This window comes from Lagenorhynchus albirostris, chromosome X, assembly GCF_949774975.1.
Source record: "Lagenorhynchus albirostris chromosome X, mLagAlb1.1, whole genome shotgun sequence".
Lineage (NCBI taxonomy): Eukaryota > Metazoa > Chordata > Mammalia > Artiodactyla > Delphinidae > Lagenorhynchus > Lagenorhynchus albirostris.
In genome coordinates, this window is record NC_083116.1 from 44140663 (window position 1) to 44163995 (window position 23333).

General features: G+C 39.4%; 1 protein-coding gene across 2 annotated transcripts; it reads left to right on the forward strand.

The window, feature by feature from the left end:
• Nucleotides 1–3627: 3627 nt before the first annotated feature.
• Nucleotides 3628–23333, forward strand: TAF7L (TATA-box binding protein associated factor 7 like). 2 transcript variants are annotated; one of them, XM_060138059.1, is made up of 13 exons: nucleotides 3628–3907; nucleotides 7834–7901; nucleotides 8737–8815; nucleotides 10241–10374; nucleotides 11016–11142; nucleotides 11382–11437; nucleotides 13951–13992; nucleotides 14857–14929; nucleotides 15264–15377; nucleotides 15805–16023; nucleotides 16220–16332; nucleotides 17640–17699; nucleotides 23209–23333. In XM_060138059.1, exons 1-13 carry the CDS (start codon nucleotides 3628–3630, stop codon nucleotides 23251–23253), a joined length of 1410 nt encoding a protein of 469 aa, XP_059994042.1. In that variant the 3' UTR covers nucleotides 23254–23333. The 2 variants fall into 2 exon arrangements, with proteins under 2 accessions (XP_059994042.1, XP_059994043.1); XM_060138060.1 differs by lacking the exons at nucleotides 3628–3907; nucleotides 15805–16023 and having other exon boundaries at nucleotides 7836–7901.

Genomic DNA, 23333 nt, shown 5'->3' on the forward strand with positions numbered 1-23333 from the left:
CAGGCACTAGTCCCCTCCACCAGGAAGCCTACACAACACACTGAACCAACTTCAGCCACTGGGGACAGACACCAAAAACAACGGGAACTACGAAACTGCAGCTGCAAAAAGGAAACCCCAAACACAGTAAGAAAAGCAAAATGAGAAGACAGAAAAACACACAGCAGATGAAGAAGCAAGATAAAAACCCACCAGACCTAACAAATGAAGAGGAAATAGGCAGTCTACCTGAAAAAGAATTCAGAATAATGATAGCAAAGATGATACAAAATCTTGGAAATAGAATAGAGAAAATGCAAAATACATTTAACAAGGATCTAGAAGAACTAAAGAGGAAACAAACAACGATTAACAACACAATAAATGAAATTAAAAATACTCTAGAAGGGATCAATAGCAGAATAACTGAGGCAGAAGAATGGCTAAGTGACCTGGAAGATAAAATAGTGGAAATAACTACTGCAGAGCAGAATAAACAAAAAAAGAATGAAAAGAACTGAGGACAGTCTCCGAGACCTCTGGGACAACTTTAAAAGCAGCAACATTCAAATTATAGGGGTCCCAAAAGACGAAGAGAAAAACAAAGGGACTGAGAAAACATTTGAAGAGATTATAGTTGAAAACTTCCCTAATATGGGAAAGGAAATAGTTAATCAAGTACATGTAAAAGTAGGAGATTAGATCACTCCCTAACACCATACACAAAAATAAGCTCAAAATGGATTAAAGACCTAAATGTAAGGCCAGAAACTATCAAACTCTTAGAGGAAAACATAGGCAGAACACTCTATGACATAAATCACAGCAAGATCCTTTTTGACCCACCTCCTAGAGAAATGGAAATAAGAACAAAAATAAACAAATGAGACCTAATGAAACTTAAAAGCTTTTGCACAGCAAAGGAAACCATAAACAAGACCAAAAGACAACCCTCAGAATGGGAGAAAATATTTGCAAATGAAGCAACTGACAGAGGATTAATCTCCAAAATTTACAAGCAGCTTATGCAGCTCAATAACAAAAGAACAAACAACCCAATCCAAAAAAGGGCAGAAGATCTAAATAGACATTTCTCCAAAGAAGACATACAGACTGCCAACAAACACATGAAAGAATGCTCAACATCATTAATCATTAGAGAAATGCAAATCAAAACTACAATGAGATATCATCTCACACCAGTCAGAATGACCATCATCAAAAAAATCTATAAACAATACATGCTGGAGAGGGTGTGGAGAAAAGGGAACACTCTTGCACTGCTGGTGGGAATGTAAATTGATACAGCCACTATGGAAAACAGTATGGAGGTTCCTTAAAAAACTACAAATAGAACTACCATATGACCCAGCAATCCCACTACTGGGCATATACCCTGAGAAAACCATAATTCAAAAAGAGTCATGTACCAAAATGTTCATTGCAGCTCTACTTACAATAGCCAGGAGATGGAAGCAACCTAAGTGTCCATCATCGGATGAATGGATAAAGAAGATGTGGCACATATATACAATGGAATATTACTCAGCCATAAAAAAACGAAATTGAGCTATTTGTAGTGAGGTGGATGGACCTAGAGTCTGTCATACAGAGTGAAGTAAATCAGAAAGAGAAAAACAAATACCATATGCTAACACATATATATGGAATCTAAGGAGAAAAAAAAAGGTCATGAAGAACCTAGGGGTAAGACAGGAATAAAGACACAGACCTACTAGAGAATGGACTTGAGGATATGGGGAGGGGGAAGGGTAAGCTGTGACAAAGTGAGAGAGTGGCATGGACATATATACACTACGAAATGTAAAATAGCTAGTTGGAAGCAGCCACATGGCACAGGGAGATCAGCTCGGTGGTTTGTGACCACCTAGAGGGGTGGGATAGTGAGGTGGGAGGGAGGGAGACGCAAGAGGGAAGAGATATGGGAACATATGTATATGTATAACTGATTCACTTTGCTATAAAGCAGAAACTAACACACCATTGTAAAGCAATTATACTCCAATAAAGATGTTAAGGGGCTTCCCTGGTGGCACAGTGGTTGAGAGTCTGCCTGCCGATGTAGGGGACATGGGTTCGTGCCCCGGTCCGGGAAGATCCCACATGCCGCAGAGTGGCTGGGCCCGTGAGCCATGGCCGCTGACCCTGCGCATCCGGAGCCTGTGCTCCGCAACGGGAGAGGCTACAACAGTGAGAGGCCCGCATACCGCAAAAAAAAAAAAAAAGATGTTAAAAAAAAGTGCTTAGCACCTAATAAGTGCTTAGTGATTATTAACCTTAGAACAGTTCCTGGCACATAACTCAAACTTCTGTTGAAGGAATACATGCAACTGCATATTTCCTATAATGATGAAATTGACTGAAGCCATAGTTAAGGGAGAGGGAGGAAGGCTTTGGAGGGGATGGGGGTTCAGAAGAAGATATCAGAGAGACAGCAACATGACAGGACAAAACCCAGAAAAATATTCTGACAATATGACAGTATGTATATGACAGGTTTTTACCTGTACATCAGAGCTACTTCTTGGATCTGCTCTCCCCTACCAAGAGAAACCATAATTCGTGCCTTTTCCTTTTTTTCACTTTTCATTCCATTCTTTCTCAAGAAGGGGCTGGAAATCTGGCAGTAAAGGAAAAAATTACATATGTGTATGTTTGTGCCTTAATTTTTGCCTCCTTTCATGAAAGTCTTACCATATTTTAAGCATTTAATAAATATTTCAAATCAAGTCTGGCATATTAGATTATCAGTTAATATTTGTTGGATGATTGAATTTATAAGTGAGCAGTTACTTACTATGCTCCCCTCCTTCACCCATAGGGATACTCCCTCTGACACTTCTGTCAGAGCACTATTTTTATTTATCTAATATTTATATCTGATTCTCTTCACAAAAAGTTTTGAAGCAGTTTTCAGTGTTATGTACCACAACAGATAAAAATAATTAGGGATTGGGAGACAATGTGATGATTCAAAACAAGAGATCAACATATGCCAGTGAGGTTCACAGTTGTTAGAGGTGGGTTGCAAAATTGATTCTGAGCTTCCTAGCAGCCATCAAAAGGAAATTACATAATTCACATTGTCCAATGATTCAAAACACACTATTAATGGTATTTCAGTTACTGAGAATAGAAATTTTCCTTTGAGTTATTATTAAAGAATAATTTTTGATATAAATGCCACCAATAATTTTCTACAGTACATGAAAAACGAGTTTCATTGGTCCATTTTGTATTATAATCTTCAGTGTACGTCACCACATTATGCTAAAGTAAAGATCAGTGGATGAATTCTCAAAGGGACAAAAAACGGTTTTGTCTTGGTCTGAAGCTCTGGCAATTTAGCTTCACTGAAGGGAAAAAAATATCACGTATCCAGAAGAAACGACTGTACCACAATTAGTCTTCTAAAAATATTTATTCCTTACCATGAAGTTTAGATAAGTGAAGGCAACAGAGACTTCACGTCTATAATCTCTAAGAGGCACCACTTAATGTCTCTAATATTACCCCTGTGTCTTTAAGGACACCATTTTAGGAACGGTTTCATTTTTAGGAAAGTTCTGGAAACTTTTAGGTCACACGACTCAATAGGAAGCCATTTTATGACCTCAGCGAGAGACCATGGAGTGCCCTGAGGGACGGCGCTGCAGTTCCTCAGAAAATGATTTAACACCGACTTCAACATCAGAAGTAATGAGCCTCCAATATTCCCAAACTGCCGTTTTCCATGGAGCTGAAACTGCCGGCGGTCTTGGCGCCCAAACTGCCGGCGGTTTTGGCGCCCAAACTGAAGGCGGTCTTGGTGCCCAAACTCCTGCCGACTATGGCGCCCAAGCTGATGCCGCCATCGGCAACCAGGCTGCTGCCAGAACCCCTCTGGAAAACTTACGAGAAGGGACAGGTAAGTGGTTTTAAGATTTTTTCCGTACATTAAGGATCTGTGGGAGAAACGAACTGCTAGAAGTTTATTTGAACCACGATGCCCATTTAAGAGAAATAAGCGGAGTACGCTGTATCTCTGTCCAAAAGATGTAAAATAGTGACTGTTTCGAAGGGATCAGCTAGTTAGAGTAGTTTGGGCGCGGATTCTAGTTATTTAATGCGTTTGCGCGGCGGTGTAGTTTTCACCAGGCGAGGTCGCGTCACCAAGGAACAAATCGGTCCAACCTAACAGATTTGTGGAGCAACCGATTCTGCCACCCCTTTTACAGTTATCACTGTGTGCTGGTAAAACCCCCGTGGCCGACCCAAGGGTCGTCCCTGTGTAAAGGGTATTTGTTCTTTTTTTTTTGCCTTATGCGGGCCTCTCACTGCTGTGACCTCTCCCGTTGTGGAGCACAGGCTCCAGACGCGCAGGCTCAGCGGCCATGGCTCACGGGCCCAGCCACTCCGCGGCATGTAGGATCCTCCCAGACCGGGACACGAACCCACGTCCCCTGCATCGGCAGGGGGACTCTCAACCACTGCGCCACCAGGGAAGCCCGGGTATTTGTTCTGAAGCCTTGCTCCGCGAGGTACTTGAGCGGCCGCAATCAGCACCCTTCGAGTTACCGCCCAGGCACGCGGCAAGCTGGCCGCCGCCTCGAGGCCATCCGCCTATCCGCGGTGGCGGAAGTGTGGGGAGGGGTTGCGCGCGAGGCTCCTCCCTGTCGCCACACAGTCCGCCCGCCGCCGGGAGCCCACTCGCTCCCTCTGGAACCACCCTGTGCAAAGAGGCCGTCCCGGCGCGAGTCGGCTGAGGGGCGTGTGAGTCCGGCGGTCGGAGGGCTCAACGAGGCGCCAAGGGCTGCTCGCTGCTCTTCCCTTGCCAGCCCACCTGGGGTGGCGCGAAGGCTTAGGGCCCCTTGGCCTGGTGGGAGGTTTTCTAGGGAAATGGGATCAAAGCCTAGGGCTGCGGTCTTCCCTTGGGAGCCTAGTGCCCCTGGGATAAGGATGGAGTGGTCATTGCCTCCAAACTGCAGCTAGCAGCTATGAACTTGAGAAACTACCAATTTAGTTTTGTGCTGACTTGTGCTAATGGGAGCTTGCGGTCAGGCGCCCTCCATTTAATCATAATTCTGATTCCAATTCTAATTCTGATGAAGTGAGATGGAGCTGGCTGGGTGGGGGCGGTGAATGGTGGAGAGAGGCCCTGTTAATTTAATTAGATATCAAAGAGTGCTTGCTGGAAAAATGTGGATGGCTTTTCTTAAAAGAAATATGATGCAACCAGTTCATTGTATAAATGCAGATAGCAAATCTAAAAAATCATTAAAACTCATTTCTACCAGGGATGTCTACCTTCTCTGAAATGGTTCCAGTTCTTACATTCTTTCTTTCATAAGAGAGGAGTTGCCAGAAAGGCACTGAAATGAACAAAATGCCTTAGTCTTAATTCTGCTGATAAATCTAAAAGTTACTACTGATCTGATAAAATCTTGCTTAGCAGCTAGTTCTTCAAATCTGTATTTCTGCTTCCAACCTTAAATGTTTGTTACTCTTATGTTAGGCAATGTACCCAGTCCCAAGATTTTTTATTCAATTTATTTTATTTTAATTAACTTTCCCCCTTACCTTTACATTTAGTTGTGTGTGTGTGTGTGTGTGTGTGTGTGTGTGTGTGTGTGTGTGTGTGTAACTGTATGAGGCAGGAAAAGGAGAGAAATGGCTATCACAAATAATCAATCTCTTTTTCTCCCTTTCTCTTTTTCTCTCTCTCTCTCCTCCCCCCCACCCCACCCTCCCATCCTGGGTGTCTGATTTTTCACTCCTGATTTCTCTTGTGCTTTCTATGCCTTTCTGGTAGTTTCTGAAGTCAGCCTAAAGGACTGAAATCATAACTGGTGAATGGTTTACCTGTAATAGGGTCTCAGACTCCCTTGTATGAGGTTTTGTTTGTTTGTTTTTCCTTTTCTCTATTTTAACTGGTAGTGCTAAATATTCTTTGTCCTCCCCCCACTTTTTCCAATTTTTTTAAATTGAAGTATAGTTGATATACAATATTATATGTTACAGATGTACAATATAGTGATTCACAATTTTAAAGATTATGCTCTGTTTATTGTTATTATAAAATATTGGCTATATTCCTCGTGTTGCACAATATATCCTTGTAGCTTATTTTATTATTTTTTTCTTGTAGCTTATTTTATACCTAATAGTTTGTACCTCTTAATCCTCTACCCCTACATTTCCCCTCCCCTTCCCTCTCTCCACTAGTAACCACTAGTTTGTTCTGTATATCTGTGAGTCTGCTTCTTTTTTGTTATATTCACTTGTATGTGTTTTTTAAAAAGGTTCCAGTGCTTTTAAGTGAGATTCAAATTCAAAACTCAGAACTCAATTAATGGTTTACAGAGTATTAGGGGCTATACATTATCTGGAGCTTTTCATCTAACTTAAATTATAAGATTTTATAACTTGGTGTATAGCATAGTGTCCTTAGAACATAAGAAAACTTTTTCAGTTTTCATATATGTACACTGCTTTTTTCCATTTATTTATTTATGGCTGTGCTGGGTCTTTGCTGCTGCATGCGGACCTTCTTTTTAGTTACGGCGAGCAGGGACCACTCCTTGCTGCAGCGCGAAGTCCTCTCATTACGGTGGCCTCTCCTGTTGTGGAGCACAGGCTCCAGGTGCGCAGGCCTCAGTAGTTGTGGCTCGCGGGCTCTAGAGCGCAGGCTCACTTGTTGTGGCACATGGGCTTAGTTGCTCCACGGCATGTGGGATCTTCCTGGACCAGGGCTCGAACCCGCATCCTCTGCACTGGCAGGCAGATTCTTAACCACTGTACCACCAGGGAAGCCCACTTTTTTCCATTTTTGAAAAAAAATTTCCTCAGAAGTAGTGTGGGCCCTAAAACTCAAAATGCAAGCCACTACAGATATATCCCTAATAGATGGAAAATAAGATGAAAAAATGAAGATCAACTTGGAGATTATTCACTTTACAGAATGTGCATTATATATATATGTGTGTGTGTATATGTGTGTGTGTGTGTGTGTGTGTGTGTGTGTGTATGGATTCATCTTAGGATTCCTTCAAATGGCTCTTAGGGGTATTTCAAATAAGTGGTGGTTGTGAGGATTAAATGAAATAATAGACCTTATGCACTCAATGTAGAGCCTGGCACATGGAGTGCATGCAGTAAATGTTAGTGATGAATAAATCAAATTAGATTTTATGTTTTTTCATTATCATCCCTTCAGAAATGAGTCTATTCCATGAAGTTAGATGTACTTATATAGATAGCCCAGCCATAAGACTGGGGCTCCTAACTTTTCCCCGAGATAGCTCGGAGCTGTTGATGTTGGCTTTAGAGTCATAAAAAGCTGCCTGCTCTCACACGGACTGTTTAATTCCTACCATTTTATTGATCATTAAGGTGAAATACTGAAAATTAAGCTCTGTTTCCTTCAAATCATCATAGAGCATTTCTGCCAGTGGTTTTTGGGGTTGATTTTGGCCTTTGGTTGGCAGTCTTCTCTGCAGAGGTATGTAGCTTACTTGCTTTGGTAGTCACCACTGTATTGATGAGTTAATCCTTTACCGGAGAGTCTAAGAATATTAAGAAGACTAAATCATGTGTAACAGCTCTTACTTCATTTGTTATCATGTAATTAGTATTAACGTTGGAAAATCTGCACATATGGGAGGGGAGATAAGGTGACTTTATAAATAATCAAGTTATGTCAAATAAAGTGTTTTGAAGCTGTACACACATCATTCCAGTGAGGGTTATCAGCAAGATATTGTATAATTTTACCAGAAGTGGTCAGTAGAGGGGGCAAGAGGAGTTTTTGGTAACTGTTGGTTTTGTTTTTGTTTTCGTGAACTCAAAAACAAGAGATGAGTAGAAGCCAGGATGAACCTCCTTACGAATTTGAGAAGCAGTTTATATTGCGTCTGCCTCTGGTAAGAAACCCTTGTATCTCAGGCCAAATATCTTCAGGGCATAAGTATCAGCCCTGCTTGGATTCTGTAGCATTTCTGATTATTTAATGTAGGCTATAAAAACCAAGAACATTTGTTTCCCAGGAGTTGTGTTGTATTTAGCAGTCCTATTCTAGCGTGTACTCCTTTAAGCAGCATTTCTTTTGTCCTGCACATGCCACCTACTGTGTGGGTTGATTTCCTGGCAAACAGGTGGGACAATGATGGATTCAGTCACTTATCACAGATGCCAACAGCCTTGCTCACTGGACAGCCAAGATAAGACTCTTCTAAAAGAGAGTTCCTTTCTGTCACCTCAAAAAGGGGCAATGGAGGGGTTAGCACTGTCTCCTCAAATTCATCATCATGCAAGGCTGTTGAAGCTCATTTCAGCATTGTGTTAGGGACTCTTCCCCTATTGACACCTGTATTTAAGTATTATTTAGTCTAAGAAAGGTACATTAAGGATGGGCTTCAGAAAGGTATTTCCCTAATTAGGGTTAGTTAATATAGCCAGTAAACTGCAGCTAAGCCTTCCCGTAGCAACTACAACTTGAAGGGTAACAGTGAGAAACAGGAAGGTACAGCTAGGAGAAGGCATTATCTGTAGCTACTAAAAGACAACAATGAGATTAGAGTCAACCTCATCCTAACTTGACTTACCCAGTGCACAGTATCTCATGGTACATGGCATTGTTCCTAACGTTTCGGAAGTTTAAGGTTCTATTTAAGGGAGGACTGTCTCTGACATATCTGTTCTATTACCTGCTAAGTAGACAATTCATCCTTCTGATTTTTCAATCTACCTCCTTTTTAGGAACATGCTTCTACTGCCAGAAAGATAATACGGTCTGGAAGTGCTGCCATGAAGGATAAACTGAAAATTGACTTATTGTGTAAGTAGTTAATATCCATTCACCATACATTGAACAGTAATTTATTAAGGGATTGCTATGTGTCAGGCACAATACTAGATACCAAGTATGTGACAAAGAATAGAATGTGGTCTCTGTCTTGATGGACTCAAAGAGAGGCTTCAGTCACTTCCATCTCTTCCTTTTAAGAGGAAAGGAAGTAGAACTTATACAACTTGAGGTAATTATCATGGTGTGTATAAGGAAGAACTTGGAGGTCAACTGTGGGATTTGCATACTGCTGATTGTCTCCTATATGAAACTTGTGATTTCTGACTGTCCAGGGGAATGACAGGTGGATGTACTATTCTTTGTTTACAAAAGTGACATATCTTTATCTTTTTTAAATAATATTTATTAGAGTTTTAAATACAGAGAAGTATATGAAGAATAAAATTTTAAATGGCCCATAATCCCACCACTCTGGTAGCCCTTACTGACACTTTTAAAAAAAGGAATACAAATGCATGGCTAGAAAATTCAAATAAAACAGAAAGGTTCAAAAGGAGAAGTGAAACTATCCTTCACAGTGCCTCAACCTCAATGCCAAGGATAACTAATATTGGCCTTTTCTCCTTGTGTTTCCTTATAGACAAAACTTTTATGCATAATACCAACGTATAAATAATCTCTCTATATTTTTAAAGATAATTTACACAAAAAGGATCATGTCAAACATAGTTCTGCATCTTTCTTTTTTCACTTAATATTAGAAGATTACACTTGAATCCTTTTGTATCAAGAGACGTTCATGTTTGAGACATCTGGGCAGGATTCAGAGTTGTCAGTATATAGCTGACTCTTTCTCTCTCTCTCTCTCTCTCTCTCTCTCTCCCCCTCTCTCCCTCTCTCTCTCTCCTCTCTCTCTCTCTCTCTCTCTCTCTCTCTCTCTCTCTCTCTCTCTCTCTCGCTATTGTGTAGAATTTTATCTAGAATTTTTATCTAGAATTTTATCTAGAATTTTAACTAGAGATTATAACTTGAGACTTATTAGTACTATTCTAGAATCAACCCTCCCCTTACCCAACCCTTTGAAAACACCCATGTACAATGACATGATCGAATGCTCCTAATGGTATCCAAACGAATGGGTTTAAATGAATGGAGTTGGCCTTTCAAGATGAGAATGAAACAGTTACCACTTCATTCACTTTAGTTCACAACCATGACCAAGAAACTCAGCTACTTTTGATGGAATGACATAAACTAGAAAAAAAGAGCTCCATATACTCTGCCTTCTTTGCTGTGGGAAGTTACTAATTGCGTACACAATTCTGGCATTGTGAGAAATAGTAAGTTTCAATGAAAGACTCCTCTGTCCCCCATAAGTCTTCATTATTCAAACCCCAGGAGTCTTGAGAGTACATTAGGAAGATGTCAGCTTTAATCTTTTCTACTTCTGTTCAGCTGATGGACGTCATGCAGTTGTTGGGGTTGAAGATGTCTCACTATCTGCTAAGCTGGTTGATTTGCCTTGTGTTGTTGAAAGCCTGAAAACTCTGGATAAAACAACTTTTTATAAAACGGCAGATATTTCCCAGGTATGGACAGGTTTTCTTAATCTACTCGCCCACACATCCTTCAAGGATTTACTTTCTCCCTCCTTTTCTTTCTTTCAATTCTCTTTTCACCTGCTTGTCATTTCTAATTTCCAGCTCAATTGCACGGGGAATACAATGTCATGTTCTGGTTTGGTGTTTGATCCATCACTTTTCACTACTTTATCCAAATAGCTTTTAGAGCCTCCTGTTTGCCATTTATAGTGCCTTTCATTATTTGAAAAATATGAGCATCTGGGATCTTCGTCTGAAATTCCTGTTAAAGCAGTGTGCTGTTAACTCTGGAGGTTTACATTGGTTCTTATTCATCATCTCTACTGTTGATTTTTTGTTTCCTTTATAAATCAAAATGCTAAGATATATCTTGTTTTCAACACATTCCTTCCGCAGTGGTAAGCACTGGAGCTAAAAAAGACAACAACAAACTCAGAGTCCATATGCTGTGCTGCCGAGATAGAGAGAGAATGCATACGAGTGTATGTAATACTTGGTTTTCTGGAAATGCCAAGTAGCATTCTCCTTACTTTTGTGCTCCAGGATTTCTGGTGGTAAGAATGATCATTATCCATTACTAACCCAAGATTTGTGGCCACAGTCAACTTCTTTGTCTTTGTTAAATGCAGATGCTTGTGTGCACTGCTGATGGTGGTGTCCACTCTCATCCTGAAGAACCGGTTACCTCTACTGATCTTAAAGCAATCAGGAAAAGTAAAAAGGAGAGACAGAAAAAACATATCTGGAAGCATGGCAGTAAGTCATCAGTCCCTTGCTCATTCTGGCTAACTACATTTATCTGCTGGATCCTAATTACTTGTGAGCCAGGGATCTGTTACCACACTTAGGTATTTGGTTCAGTAGGCATCCAGACACTCTTAAAGGAACGAGTCGTGTCATGAGCCAGTGGCTTAGAGCATAACCTTATCAAATTCAGACAGATATGTGACTACCATCAGTCATATATACATTTCACCATGTTGAATTTATTTTAGTTACTCCACCACTTAGGAATGTCAAAAAGAGAAGCTTCTGCAAAACAACAAAAGAGGTTAGTGCCATGCTATTTCTGTGTCTACTGGTTGGATTGGAAGAGGATTATGAATGGGGGGGAAGGGAGACAGTCAGTTGGGTATTCATTTTTTCAGTCATTTATATGTCCAATAAACATTTGCTGAGTATGAGCAACATGCCAGGCACTGTGTGCTAACAATTGGAAATATGTAAAGAACAAAAACAGACTTGACCCTTGAAGTTATAGGGTAGTCACTTAGGGATCTAGATGTGTCATGAACTTGAAACTCCTGCTAACGCTTTTAAAAGCTTCCAACTGCAAAATCTTGTTTTAAAGTGAACACATCCAGAACCTGAGAATTGGGAATTGTGGTTGTATTTCTAACCTTAACTCAGACTTGTAGAACCCTGGGCAAACTACAGGAGTACTATACCTTGGCTTCTTTTTTAATTAAATTTTTTATTTTGAAATAATTGTAGATTTACATGCAGTTGTAAGCAATAGAAAAGAGATACTGTGTACCCTTTACCCAGTTCTTCCCATTGTAACATTTGCAAAACTATAGTACAGTATCACAAATAGGAAATTGACATTATTACTATTCACTAATCTTATTCAAATTGCTCCAGTTTTGCTTTCTCCTGTGTATGTGTGTGCATGTGTTTAGTTCTATGCAATTTTATCCCATGTGTATGTTGGTGTATCCACCCACGCAGTCAAGATACTGAACAGTATTGTCACCACCAGGATCCCTCATCTTGCCCTTTTAAAGCCACACCCATCTCCTCCTCACCCCAAACCACCAGGCTCTAACCCCTGCTAATCACTAATATGTTCTCCATCTCTATAATTTTGTCATTTCGAGAATGTCATATAAGTGGAATCATACAAAGTATAACAGTTGAGACTGGCTTTTTTTTTCACTCAGATTAATTCCCTTAAGGTCCATGTGGATTGTTGCATGTATCAATAGTTCATTCCTTTTTATTGCTGAGTGGTATGCCATGTTATGAATGTACCACAGTTTGCTTAATTGTTCACTCATAGAAGTACATCTTGGCTGTTTCCATTTTTTGACTATTATAAATAAAGCTGCCAGCAGGTTTTTGTGTGAACATAAGTATTCATTTCTTTGGCATAAATGCCCAGGAGTGCAATTACTGGGTATGTTGCATGTTTAGTTTTATAAGAAACTACCCATAGTGTTTTCCAAGTGGCTGCACTATTTTATATTTGCCCCAGAAATGTATGTGTGATCCAATTTCTTTACATTTTCACCAGCATTAGGTGTTGTCACTATTTTTTATTTTAGCCATTCTTATAGATGTGTAGTGATCTCACTGTGGTATTAATTTGCATTTCCCTGATGGCTAAAGATGTTGAGCATCTTCTCATGTGCTTGTTTGCTATCTATATGTCCAGTTCAGTGAAGTGTCTGTTCATGCCTTTTGCCCATTTTCTAAATGGATTGCTTTTATTGTTGAGTTTTGAGAGTTCTTTTTTATATTCCAAATACTAGTTTTCAGATACGTGGTTTGCAAATATTTTCTCCCAGTCTGTAACTTGTCTTTTTATGTTCTTCACTGGGTCTTTCAAAGAGCAAAAGGTTTTTTGTTTGATGAAGTCCAATTTATTGATTTCTCCTTTTAAGGATCATGTTTTTCATGTCAAGTATAAGAACTGTTTGCCTAGCCCAGATTCTGAAGATTTCTCCTATCTTTTTTAAGTTTTATATTTAATTTAAGTCTGCAATCCATTTTTGAGTTAATTTTTGTAAAAGGTTTGAGGGTTAGTTCAAGGTTGTTCTTTTTTTTTCCCCTTTGCATGTCCAATTGTTCCAGCACCATTTGTTAAAAAGGCTACCCTTTGTCCGTTGTATTGCTTCTGCACCTTTGTAAAAACTAAGTTGGGCATATTTGTGTGAGATTTTTTTCTGGGTTCCATTAATCTGTGTTGATCACCGATTCCACAGTGTAGCTTTGTAATAAGCCTTGAAATCAGGAAGACTGATCTCACTTTTCTTTATTCAAGATTGTTGTAGCCATTCTAGAGTCTGTAATTTCCATATACATTTTAGAGTAAGCTTGTCTATGTCTATAGAAAACCTTGTTGGAATTTTGATAGGAATTGCATTAAACCTATAGATCAATAGCTTTACTATGTTTAATCTATGAACATGGTTGTTCTGGTTTTATACTGTCAGTCAACAGCATTCATTGAGTGCCTACTAAATATAAAACTACATTAAGGGCTTCCCTGGTGGTGCAGTGGTTGAGAGTCCGCCTGCCGATGCAGGGGACACGGGTTCGTGCCCTGGTCCGGGAAGATCCCACATGCCGCGGAGCGGCTGGGCCTGTGAGCCATGGCCGCTGAGCCTGCGCGTCCGGAGCCTGTGCTCCGCAACGGGAGAGGCCACAACAGTGAGAGGCCCGCGTACCGCAAAGAAAAAAAAAAAAACTACATTAAGAATGGTTCTAGAACTCTTTAAGCTTTAGTAAAGTACAACAATTATAATATAACTTCATTGTTCATTGTGTTTTATTTCATAGGTCACTGATATCAAACAAACTGAAGAAGTCAGCTTTCCTGAGGTAGACAAATCGTAATATAACTTTATTGTTAACCTATGCTGTGTTTTATTTCACAGCTCTTTAATTTCAAACAAATAAAAAAATCATAAAGATTGCTTTCAAGCCTTCCTTCTCACCTGTAACCCCCACTCCCATACACATACACTGAATTTGATTCACTGAAAAATGAATTCATTGTTCAATGTCTGACAACTCCAAGAGCAAAAGATACAATTTGATCAGTGACCCTGTGTATTTTAATCTGCTTCTTTTCTGTGATATTTATTTTTAAAAACCATTTCTTGGAAGCCAGGGTTCACTCTTACCAGCAGTTGTTTGTAATTAGTTATTCCCCCTCAAAGTTCTAATCTCTATTTGTGGCATGATGAATTGGTTGCTGTGGAGATAATTGTCTAAAACTGGATTTAAGGGAGAATATGTGGCTAAGACCCAGTTTTTATAGGAAACTCTCTAATAATAAAGATGTGGAGAAGTGGAATCTGGGATTTTGGATCTTTAAACCAAATTACTTCCAAGTAACAAAAAAATTATAGTTCTTTGCCAGTGTGTGTCAGCACAAATAATTAACAACTGAGGCTTAAGGGTCATGCCTCTGAGGAGGTCTTTAATATAGAGTTGCAGATTGAAAAGATTAAATGTCTCAAGTAATTTGATTGGGAAAAAATAAGCTTACTGTACAAAAATATAGACCCTGATCAAAGTTTCCTTCATAAATAGCATTGTTTAAAGTAGAAATTTGATTGGATGTATCTTAAAGAGGCCTAATTATTTGAATTCATTTGTATGTAGGAAGAGGACATTTCTGCAGAACACAGGGTGTTAGGTGATGGTACTGGTATTCCTTCTTCTCCAACTTTGGTTCAGCATGTTGAACCTCCTGATGTGGAAAAGGAAGTGAAAAGACTACTGCACTCAGATGCTGAAGCTATCAGTGTCCGTATCCTTTTATACTAAATATTTTCTGTGTAGTCTGGTCCACCCAGAATGCACTTGGTGACAAGCTCTCATTTCTGATATTGTGTGCTGATGTTAATGTACAGAACTTATGATTTTTGGAACTGTTACTTTCTAGCTAGGAACAGTACATTCATGTAATAGAAATTATTTACTTGCGTAATTCAGTATAAGGCACTTTTCTATACTAGGAATCCAGATACAAATGGCCTGAAGTTGGACTAAATTAAATAGCACTTTCAGCCAGAGAGCCTCTTCCCTTTCAAGTTTGCCTTCTGCTTTCTTTCTGCTTTTTCCTTGACTGCCTCTCCTTTCAGGATGGGAGGTCATTGCCGAAGGCGAAACCAAGGAAATAGAAAGTCAAGGCTTCATTCCAGGCTTTGAGATAGCCTCAGAAATGAGTGGCTGTAAGCAGCGTCATACCTTACCAGGTGCATTAATAAAGGCAAAGCAGGAGCTTCAGAGAGGGCAGGTGTTGACTGTGTGTAGGACCATTCTCTGTAAACTCAGGTCAATCACAGAAAAAGGGTGCCTTTGCCTTTCTCTCCTCATATTGGTCCCACAAGTTTAGGGGTTTTAGATTGGGGTTCTAATATCCCATCCATCTCTGCTATTCTAAATTCCTGTGGGCCCTTGGATTCTCTGAATATTTTGATCATTGAGTACATGAATGAATGTTACAGTGTTTTGCCTTTCCTGTCCTTGTTTTATAAAGGGAATAATCTTCCTGTGAGAAAAATTATTTTTAAAATTCATTGGTTGCCCAGTAAACTTGAGGGGGAGTATAATTGCAGCTGGAGTGGGAATTATTTGAAAAGCTTCAGATGGTTTCACCTTCCTTTTGCTTAAAACCCATAGAATATGGTGTGTTTCGGGAGATGGTCAATGACTCTAGCAGTAACAGTGAAGTTGAGGATGATAAGGAGGAAGATGAAGAGGGAGAGGAGGACTGTGATGATGCGGATAAAGACAAGGAAGAGGAAGAAGATTATTATGAAATGTATATGGAAAGGGAGCTACAGGACAAGTTCACTGAATCTGGCCAGTATGAGGCAAAGGAGGGAACCAGCTCAATGGGTAAGTTAGGGAAAAACAAAGGGGTGGGACAGAGTGGGTGGCAGTACTAAAGACTGACTTTAAACACGTGTTAGTTGCAAAGTTAAGTTTGAGAAATTATTGCTCAGATGTGTAGTGGAGTTTTAGTTGATTTGGATCTTTGTCCACTAGTTTAGGCCTTGTTTAGATACATGAAGTTTTTGTCTATCTCTGTTAGTCATGAAAATTCAGAAGCAGACTCATTACGTGGAGAAAAAACTCCAAGAGATTCAGTGCAAAGCACAAAGACAGAAGAAGCTCATTATGAAAGTGGAAAACCTAATGCTCAAGGTAAATTCTTGTTGGCTGGTATAAATATATCCTGATATCTTACTTTCAAAATCCCATCTTTGTGTTTCCACTCATGTCATCTCTGTGCAGCATTCTGGCTCATTCATGAACCTGAACAACCTCTTAGATACCCCTAATAAAAGATAGCCCTATTTCCTTTTACCTGAGTATTTTTGATCATCTTATATAAGCATTTTTGGGAGGGGACCAGGAGACTTGAGATAATAATTGCCAATATTGAACATTTAACTATGTGAAAGGCATGTACAGAGCTAAGCATTTTACGTGTATTATCTCATTTCATCCTGACATCCCTGAAATATAGGTGCTGTCACTATTCCCGTTTTATAGATAAGAAATTGAAATTCAAAGAGATTAAGTAACTTGCCAAGGACCACAGTAAGTGGTAGGGCATAGATTGAACCCTGTTGCTCTGTACCAAAACATATTCATTACAATGAAAGAGAAACTAAATTAATTTAAAATTTTTATGATGCCTGCTTGAACAAAAATTAATATCATGCTTTATTTTTATTAATATGCATTAATACATATTTTATTAATACACATATCAGCAAAAGGAAAATGTATGTTTAGGCCATGTTTGCTTCTCTTTTTATAGTGAGGGAAATTCTGAAGCATCTGGAGAATTCCTTGCCAGATTTGTTTTTCTATAGAGCTGTTGTCATCAAAGGGGAGCAACTTGACACAGAACTATACTTATTTAGAGTGTTGTCCTTCAGAATAACCAAGTTAGATAATAGATGTGGACATACTTTGAAAGATACAGATATATGGTATTATGATTGTTGTCGTGTGCAGTAGTAGTTAAGAATGGTAATATTCTGCCCTAGTGCAGGGGAATGAAGGAGTCAGCACCAGATTCCAAGCCAGCTCTTTAAGTAGGTCACCACAGTCAAAGGATTTGTGCTAAACTAGAAAAAGGTAACATGAAGGCATTCTAACTCTTTGTTTTAGGGCAAGAAAAAAAGTGCCATGTAGGGTGTATAAAATCAAATCGAATGGCCCTGCAGTTGGAGAGTGTAGTTTTTATACTCTAAATCCTTTTTAAAATGTGTTTTTATTGAAGTAGAGTTGATATACAATGTTGTGCCAATCTCTGCTGTACAAAGTGACTCAGTTATACACATAGAGACATTCTTTTTCCAAATCCTATTTTAAAAGTACTCTTTTGTTACGACTGACAGTTTTCTTACTTATCAAATTATTTGCCAAACTCTTTGTCTCTCTTGGTTCTCTTTTCCTTTGAGACTCAGCATTCATCTTTTATATAATTCGTTTTCCAGAGTCATTTACAGTCTGTGCTGGAGCAGCTTAAGCTACAGGAAAAACAAAAAAATGAGCAGGTGAGAAGTGTGTTTTCACATCAACCAGAAAATATTTGATGCAAAGAACCCCACCCCCCATCTCATTTCTGGCTGTTCTTTCACAGGAACAGTAGTGGCCAAATCTTCTAAATGAGGGTAGCAAGTTGGAACAAAGTCTTTGTGAAAATTTGTTCATTCAGCAGATATTGAATGTCTATTAAGTGGAAAGCACTGGATGTACACACAGTGTTGAATAAGACACATACAATACTTTTCCTCATGGAGCTAACAGTCTAGCAGGGAAGATCAACAGCAAACAAATTATCATACAAATATAAAGGTGCAAATCATAAAGAAGGGCTGTGAAGGAGAAAGAGTCAGTGGTGCTATCTGAATAGAGTCCTGAATTAAGTTGGGGAGATCATAATCAGCCTTTCTGAGGAAGTGATACTTAAGAGACCTGAAGGAAAAGTCCAGGCAAAAAGTGTATGAAGAGCTTCTTGGGTGGAGTGTATGCCAGGTCCCACATTGGAAAAGAGCTTGGCCTCTTTGAGGACCTCTGCAGTATTTAAAGCGAGGAAGAGAGTGACTTAAGGTAAGGTTGGAGAAGTAGGCAGAGGCCATATTGTATGGTCCCTTGCAGTCCATGATAAGGAGGATGGGTTTTAGTCTTAAGTGCAATGGGGAGCCCTTGGAGAGTTTTAAGCAGGAGAGTCACATTTAATTTAGAAGTTTTAAAGATCACTTTGATTATTATCTGGAGAATGGATTGTGGGAGGGCAGGACTAGAAGCAGGGAGGCCAGTTAGGAGGCTGTGGGGTCGTCTAATAAAAGGTGATGGTAACTTGAAATAAGGAGGTGGCAATGGAGATGGAAAGAATAAATATTTTTTCTTTTTTATTGAAATGTCGTTAATTTACAGTGTTGTGTTAGTTTCAGGTGTACAGCAAAGTGGTTCAGTTATATATATATGTATGTGTGTGTGTGTGTGTGTGTGTGTGTGTATTCTTTTTCAGATTCTTTTCCATTATAGGTTACTACAAGATATTGAGTATACTTCCCTGTGCTATACAGTTGGTCCATGTTGTTTATTTTTTATCTATTTTATATATAGTAGTGTGTATATGTTAATCCCAAACTCCTAATTTATCTCCCTTCCCCCCTCCTGCTATCCCCTTTGGTAACTATAAGTTTGTTTTCTATGTCTGTGAGTCTATTTCTGTTTTGTAAATAAGTTCATTTGTATCATTTTTTTAGATTCCATATGTAAGTGATATCATGATATTTGTTTTTCTCTGACTTACTGCACTTAATATGATAATCTCTAGGTCCATCCATGTTGGTGCAAATGGCATTATTTCATTTGGAAAGAATATATATATATATTTAACGGCAATAAAAATGTGTTATAACAGCTTTATTGGGATATAATTCATATACCATACAATTCATCCATTTAAATTGTACAATTCAATGGCTTTTAGTATATTCACAGAATTGTGCAACCATCACCACAATCAATTTTACGTTTTTATCACCCAAAAAAGAAACCTGTACCCATTAGCAGTCATTTCCCGTTTCTTCTGACGCTCTCACTCACCACGACCCCCCCACCCAGTTCTAGGCAACCACTAATCTACTTTCTACTAGCCTATTTTGCCTATTCTGGTTATTTCATATAAAAAGGAAACATATGTCCATGCCTCTCTCTCGCTTTGTCACAGCTCACCCTTCCCCCTCCCCATATCCTCAAGTCCGTTCTCTAGTAGGTCTGTGGCTTTATTCCTGTCTTACCCCTAGGTTCTTCATGACATTTTTTTTTCTTAAATTCCATATATATGTGTTAGCATACAGTATTTGTCTTTTTCTTTCTGACTTACTTCACTCTGTATGACAGACTCTAGGTCTATCCACCTCATTACAAATAGCTCAATTTCATTTCTTTTTATGGCTGAGTAATATTCCATTGTATATATGTGCCACATCTTCTTTATCCATTCATCTGAAGATGGGCACTTAGGTTGTTTCCATCTCCGGGCTATTGTAAATAGAGCTGCAATGAACAATTTGGTACATGACTCTTTTTTTTTTTAAACATCCTTATTGGGGTATAATTGCTTTACAATGGTGTGTAAGTTTCTGCTTTATAACAAAGTGAATCAGTTATACATATACATATGTTCCCATATCTCTTCCCTCTTGAGTCTCCCTCCCTCCCACCCTCCCTATCCCACCCCTCCAGGCGGTCACAAAGCACTGAGCTGATCTCCCTGTGCTATGCAGCTGCTTCCCACTAGCTGTCTACCTTATGTTTGTTAATGTATATATGTCCAGGCCTCTCTCTCGCTTTGTCACAGCTCACCCTTCCCCCTCCCCATATCCTTAAGTCTGTTCTCCAGTAGGTCTGTGTCTTTATTCCTGTCTTACTCCTAGGTTCTTCATGACATTTTTTCCCCTAAATTCCATATATATGTGTTAGCATATGGTATTTGTCTTTCTCTTTCTGACTTACTTCACTCTGTATGACAGACTCTAGGTCTATCCACCTCATTACAAATAGCTCAATTTCGTTTCTTTTTAGGGCTGAGTAATATTCCATTGTATATATGTGCCACATCATCTTTATCCATTCATCCGAAGATGGGCACTTAGGTTGTTTCCATCTCTGGGCTATTGTAAATGGAGCTGCAATGAACATTTTGGTACATGACTCTTTTTGAATTATGTTTTTCTCAGGGTATATGCCCAGTAGTGGGCTTGCTGTGTCATATGGTAGTTCTATATATACACTACCAAATGTAAGGTAGATAGCTAGTAGGAAGCAGCTGCATAGCACAGGGAGATCAGCTCAGTACTTTGTGACCGCCTGGAGGGGTGGGATAGGGAGGGTGGGAGGGAGGGAGACACAAGAGGGAAGAGATATGGGAACATATGTATATGTATAACTGATTCACTTTGTTATAAAGCAGAAACTAACACACCATTGTAAAGCAATTATACCCCAATAAGGATGTTAAAAAAAAAAAAAGAAAAGAAATACAGTGATGCTGAAGAAATTTTAAAAAAAAAGGAAACATACACTACAAGGTCTGTTGTGTCTGGCTTCTTTCACTTGGCATAATGTTTTCAAGGTTAACCCATGTTGTGGAATGTATCAGTACTTTATTCCACTTTATGGCTGAATAATATTCCATTGTACAGATATACAACAGTTTGTTTATCCATTCATCCATCAGTCGACATTTGGGTTGTTTCCACTTTTTGGTTACCATGAATAATGCTGTTGTGAACATTTATATATGAGAGAATGTATTTTAAAGGTAGAATTGATGGGAATTGGGCCAATTACTGAGTGTTGAAGGAGAAAAGAGCATTAAGGATGTATGCCAGATTTCTAACTTGAAAGACTATCATTTAAAGCCACAAGAGAGTGAGCAGAGTGAAAAGAAAAGAGGGCAGTGTGGGATAAGTGAGGGTCAAGTAGCTGTATAGAAATGTATGCTGGTTCCAGCCCTATACTGTTGAGGGTAGAGTAACAGTTTTAAAGAGACTGGAGGTCGTATTATGAGGATGGACTTAGCATGGAGCTTTTTTAGGGGGGGGCCCACGCCGCACATCTTGCAGGAACCCACACCTTCAGCAGTGAAAGTGTGGAGTCCTAACCACTGGACCGCCAGGGAATTCCCGAGCATAGAGCTCTTAAGGTAGTGATGCCATCCCCCATGCTCATCCCCATACAAACAAGGCCAGGAGAATTCTTATGTTCTGTATATTCCCTTCCCCTCAGCACATCACTCATCCAAGTACTGCTTATAAACAGCCATGTGAACAGTTAATGCCAGGATTGCTTTAGCACCCACTAAACATCTTTGTTTTCCTACATGTAAGTAGTTAGTATTGGGGAGTGCTATTTTCAACATAGAACTACAGTTGTAAACTTTATTCACTCAGAACCCTTTATGTTAGCTCATTTATTCAACATAGATTTATTGGGCACCTACTTAAAGCTAGGTTCCACAGGGAACTACAAAATGCTTATGACATAGTCTCTGCCTCCAGTTGGGGAGAAATACATGAGAGGGATAGGAATTTAAAGGAATGAGAGCTCACTTTTGTCCATGGAGATTAGGGGAAGCTTCATGGAGAGATGGTGTTTGGGGCCTTAAGAGGTGGGTAAGGTTCTAATAAAGAGATAGAGAAATGAAGGCATTCTGTATAGAAAGTAGCATTCACAATGGCTCAGAGGTGGTGATGCCAGGCTTAAGAGTTTAGATTTTTGGTGTAGGTCATAATAAGCCCTAAAAGCTTTTTCACCTGGGGAGTAACTCAGGAAATTTTCTCTGCTAGCAGTATATAGGAGAAATTGGAGGGGGGAAAGACTAGAGGAAGATGCAAGTGATAGAAGGAATCAGAACTTAAAAATTGATTGGATTTCCAGGACAAAAAGGGAACAAGGAGCCTGGGTGACTGGAAAATGGTGAGCCACTAACAGGAATGAAGACAACTTGAAGAGGATTCTTGGGGGGTGGAGGATGGAGAAGATGATGAGTTGAGTTGGAAGCACTTTTTAAAATGGGAGATTGGAGAGTGCCTCATGCATAGAAATGATCATTGAAGCTGTGGGGATAGATGAGTTAGCCAGGTTGACTGTTCAGCAAGAAGTCTGAACCTAAGGAAAAACCTCCCTTTAGGAGGTGGTGGGAGGAGAAAGTGCCAATAAAGGAGAAAGAACTGGAGAAGTCAGTGGTGGTAATCATGGTCAGCATCTGAGTGAAAAGATGCTCTCAATTACTACAGCTGGCAATTATAGCAGTTTGGTAGCTCATGTCCAGCACAGGATCATTTTGTAATGCTCCATTCCTGTCATTCCACAAAATGAAAATCCACACTGATAATGGGGTGAGCTAAATTGAATAATACTCAAAAACAATCTTTGTCTCAAAGACAGTATACCTGAGTGTTATTGGTCACTTTGCCATTTCAAGTAAATAAAAAAAATTAATCTTACATCACAAAATGTTCAGGGCTTCTGACTTAAAAAGCATCAGGGTAAGTAGAACGTCATCAGACTTGTTATTGGTTAGGACTCTGAGCCAGTTTTCAAGGGTCTCATAACATGGCAGGAAGCAGCAGCCATGACTCGGTTTAAGACACGGTGCGTTCAGTGGGGCAATCGGCTATCACAACTGCCTTATCTTCTGAGTCTTAGACTATGGCTACAGTGATCCCATCTCCTTTGCCCCTACAGTGAGCTGTGACCTCTGTACACTCTTCCCAGAAGTACAAATTCTTAACAGCAAGCATATTTAATTTCTTTAGTATATTCAATTTTGAAGCTTCCTTTTATAAGTTTGGCATGATAAAGGACAGCATCATTGTTTGTGTTCTTGACTGTGGCACTGTTCTTTGGAACATTGTAAGACTAAGATAACCTTATAAATGCCAAATTACAGTCTTCCTTTTTGGTTTATATAAGTAAATTCTAGATCAAGTAATGGAACTTAAGATTTCAGATGAATTTTTCATGTTTTTCTGCCTCTCCCTACAGCTCATTTATCTACGGAAAAGACTGAACTATTTTCTGAAGAAGTGAGGAGAACCTTCAGCCTGGCACACAAACCTTGGCTTCACCATCCAGACTGAAGACCTAGATGAAATTGTACCTGTTTCTTC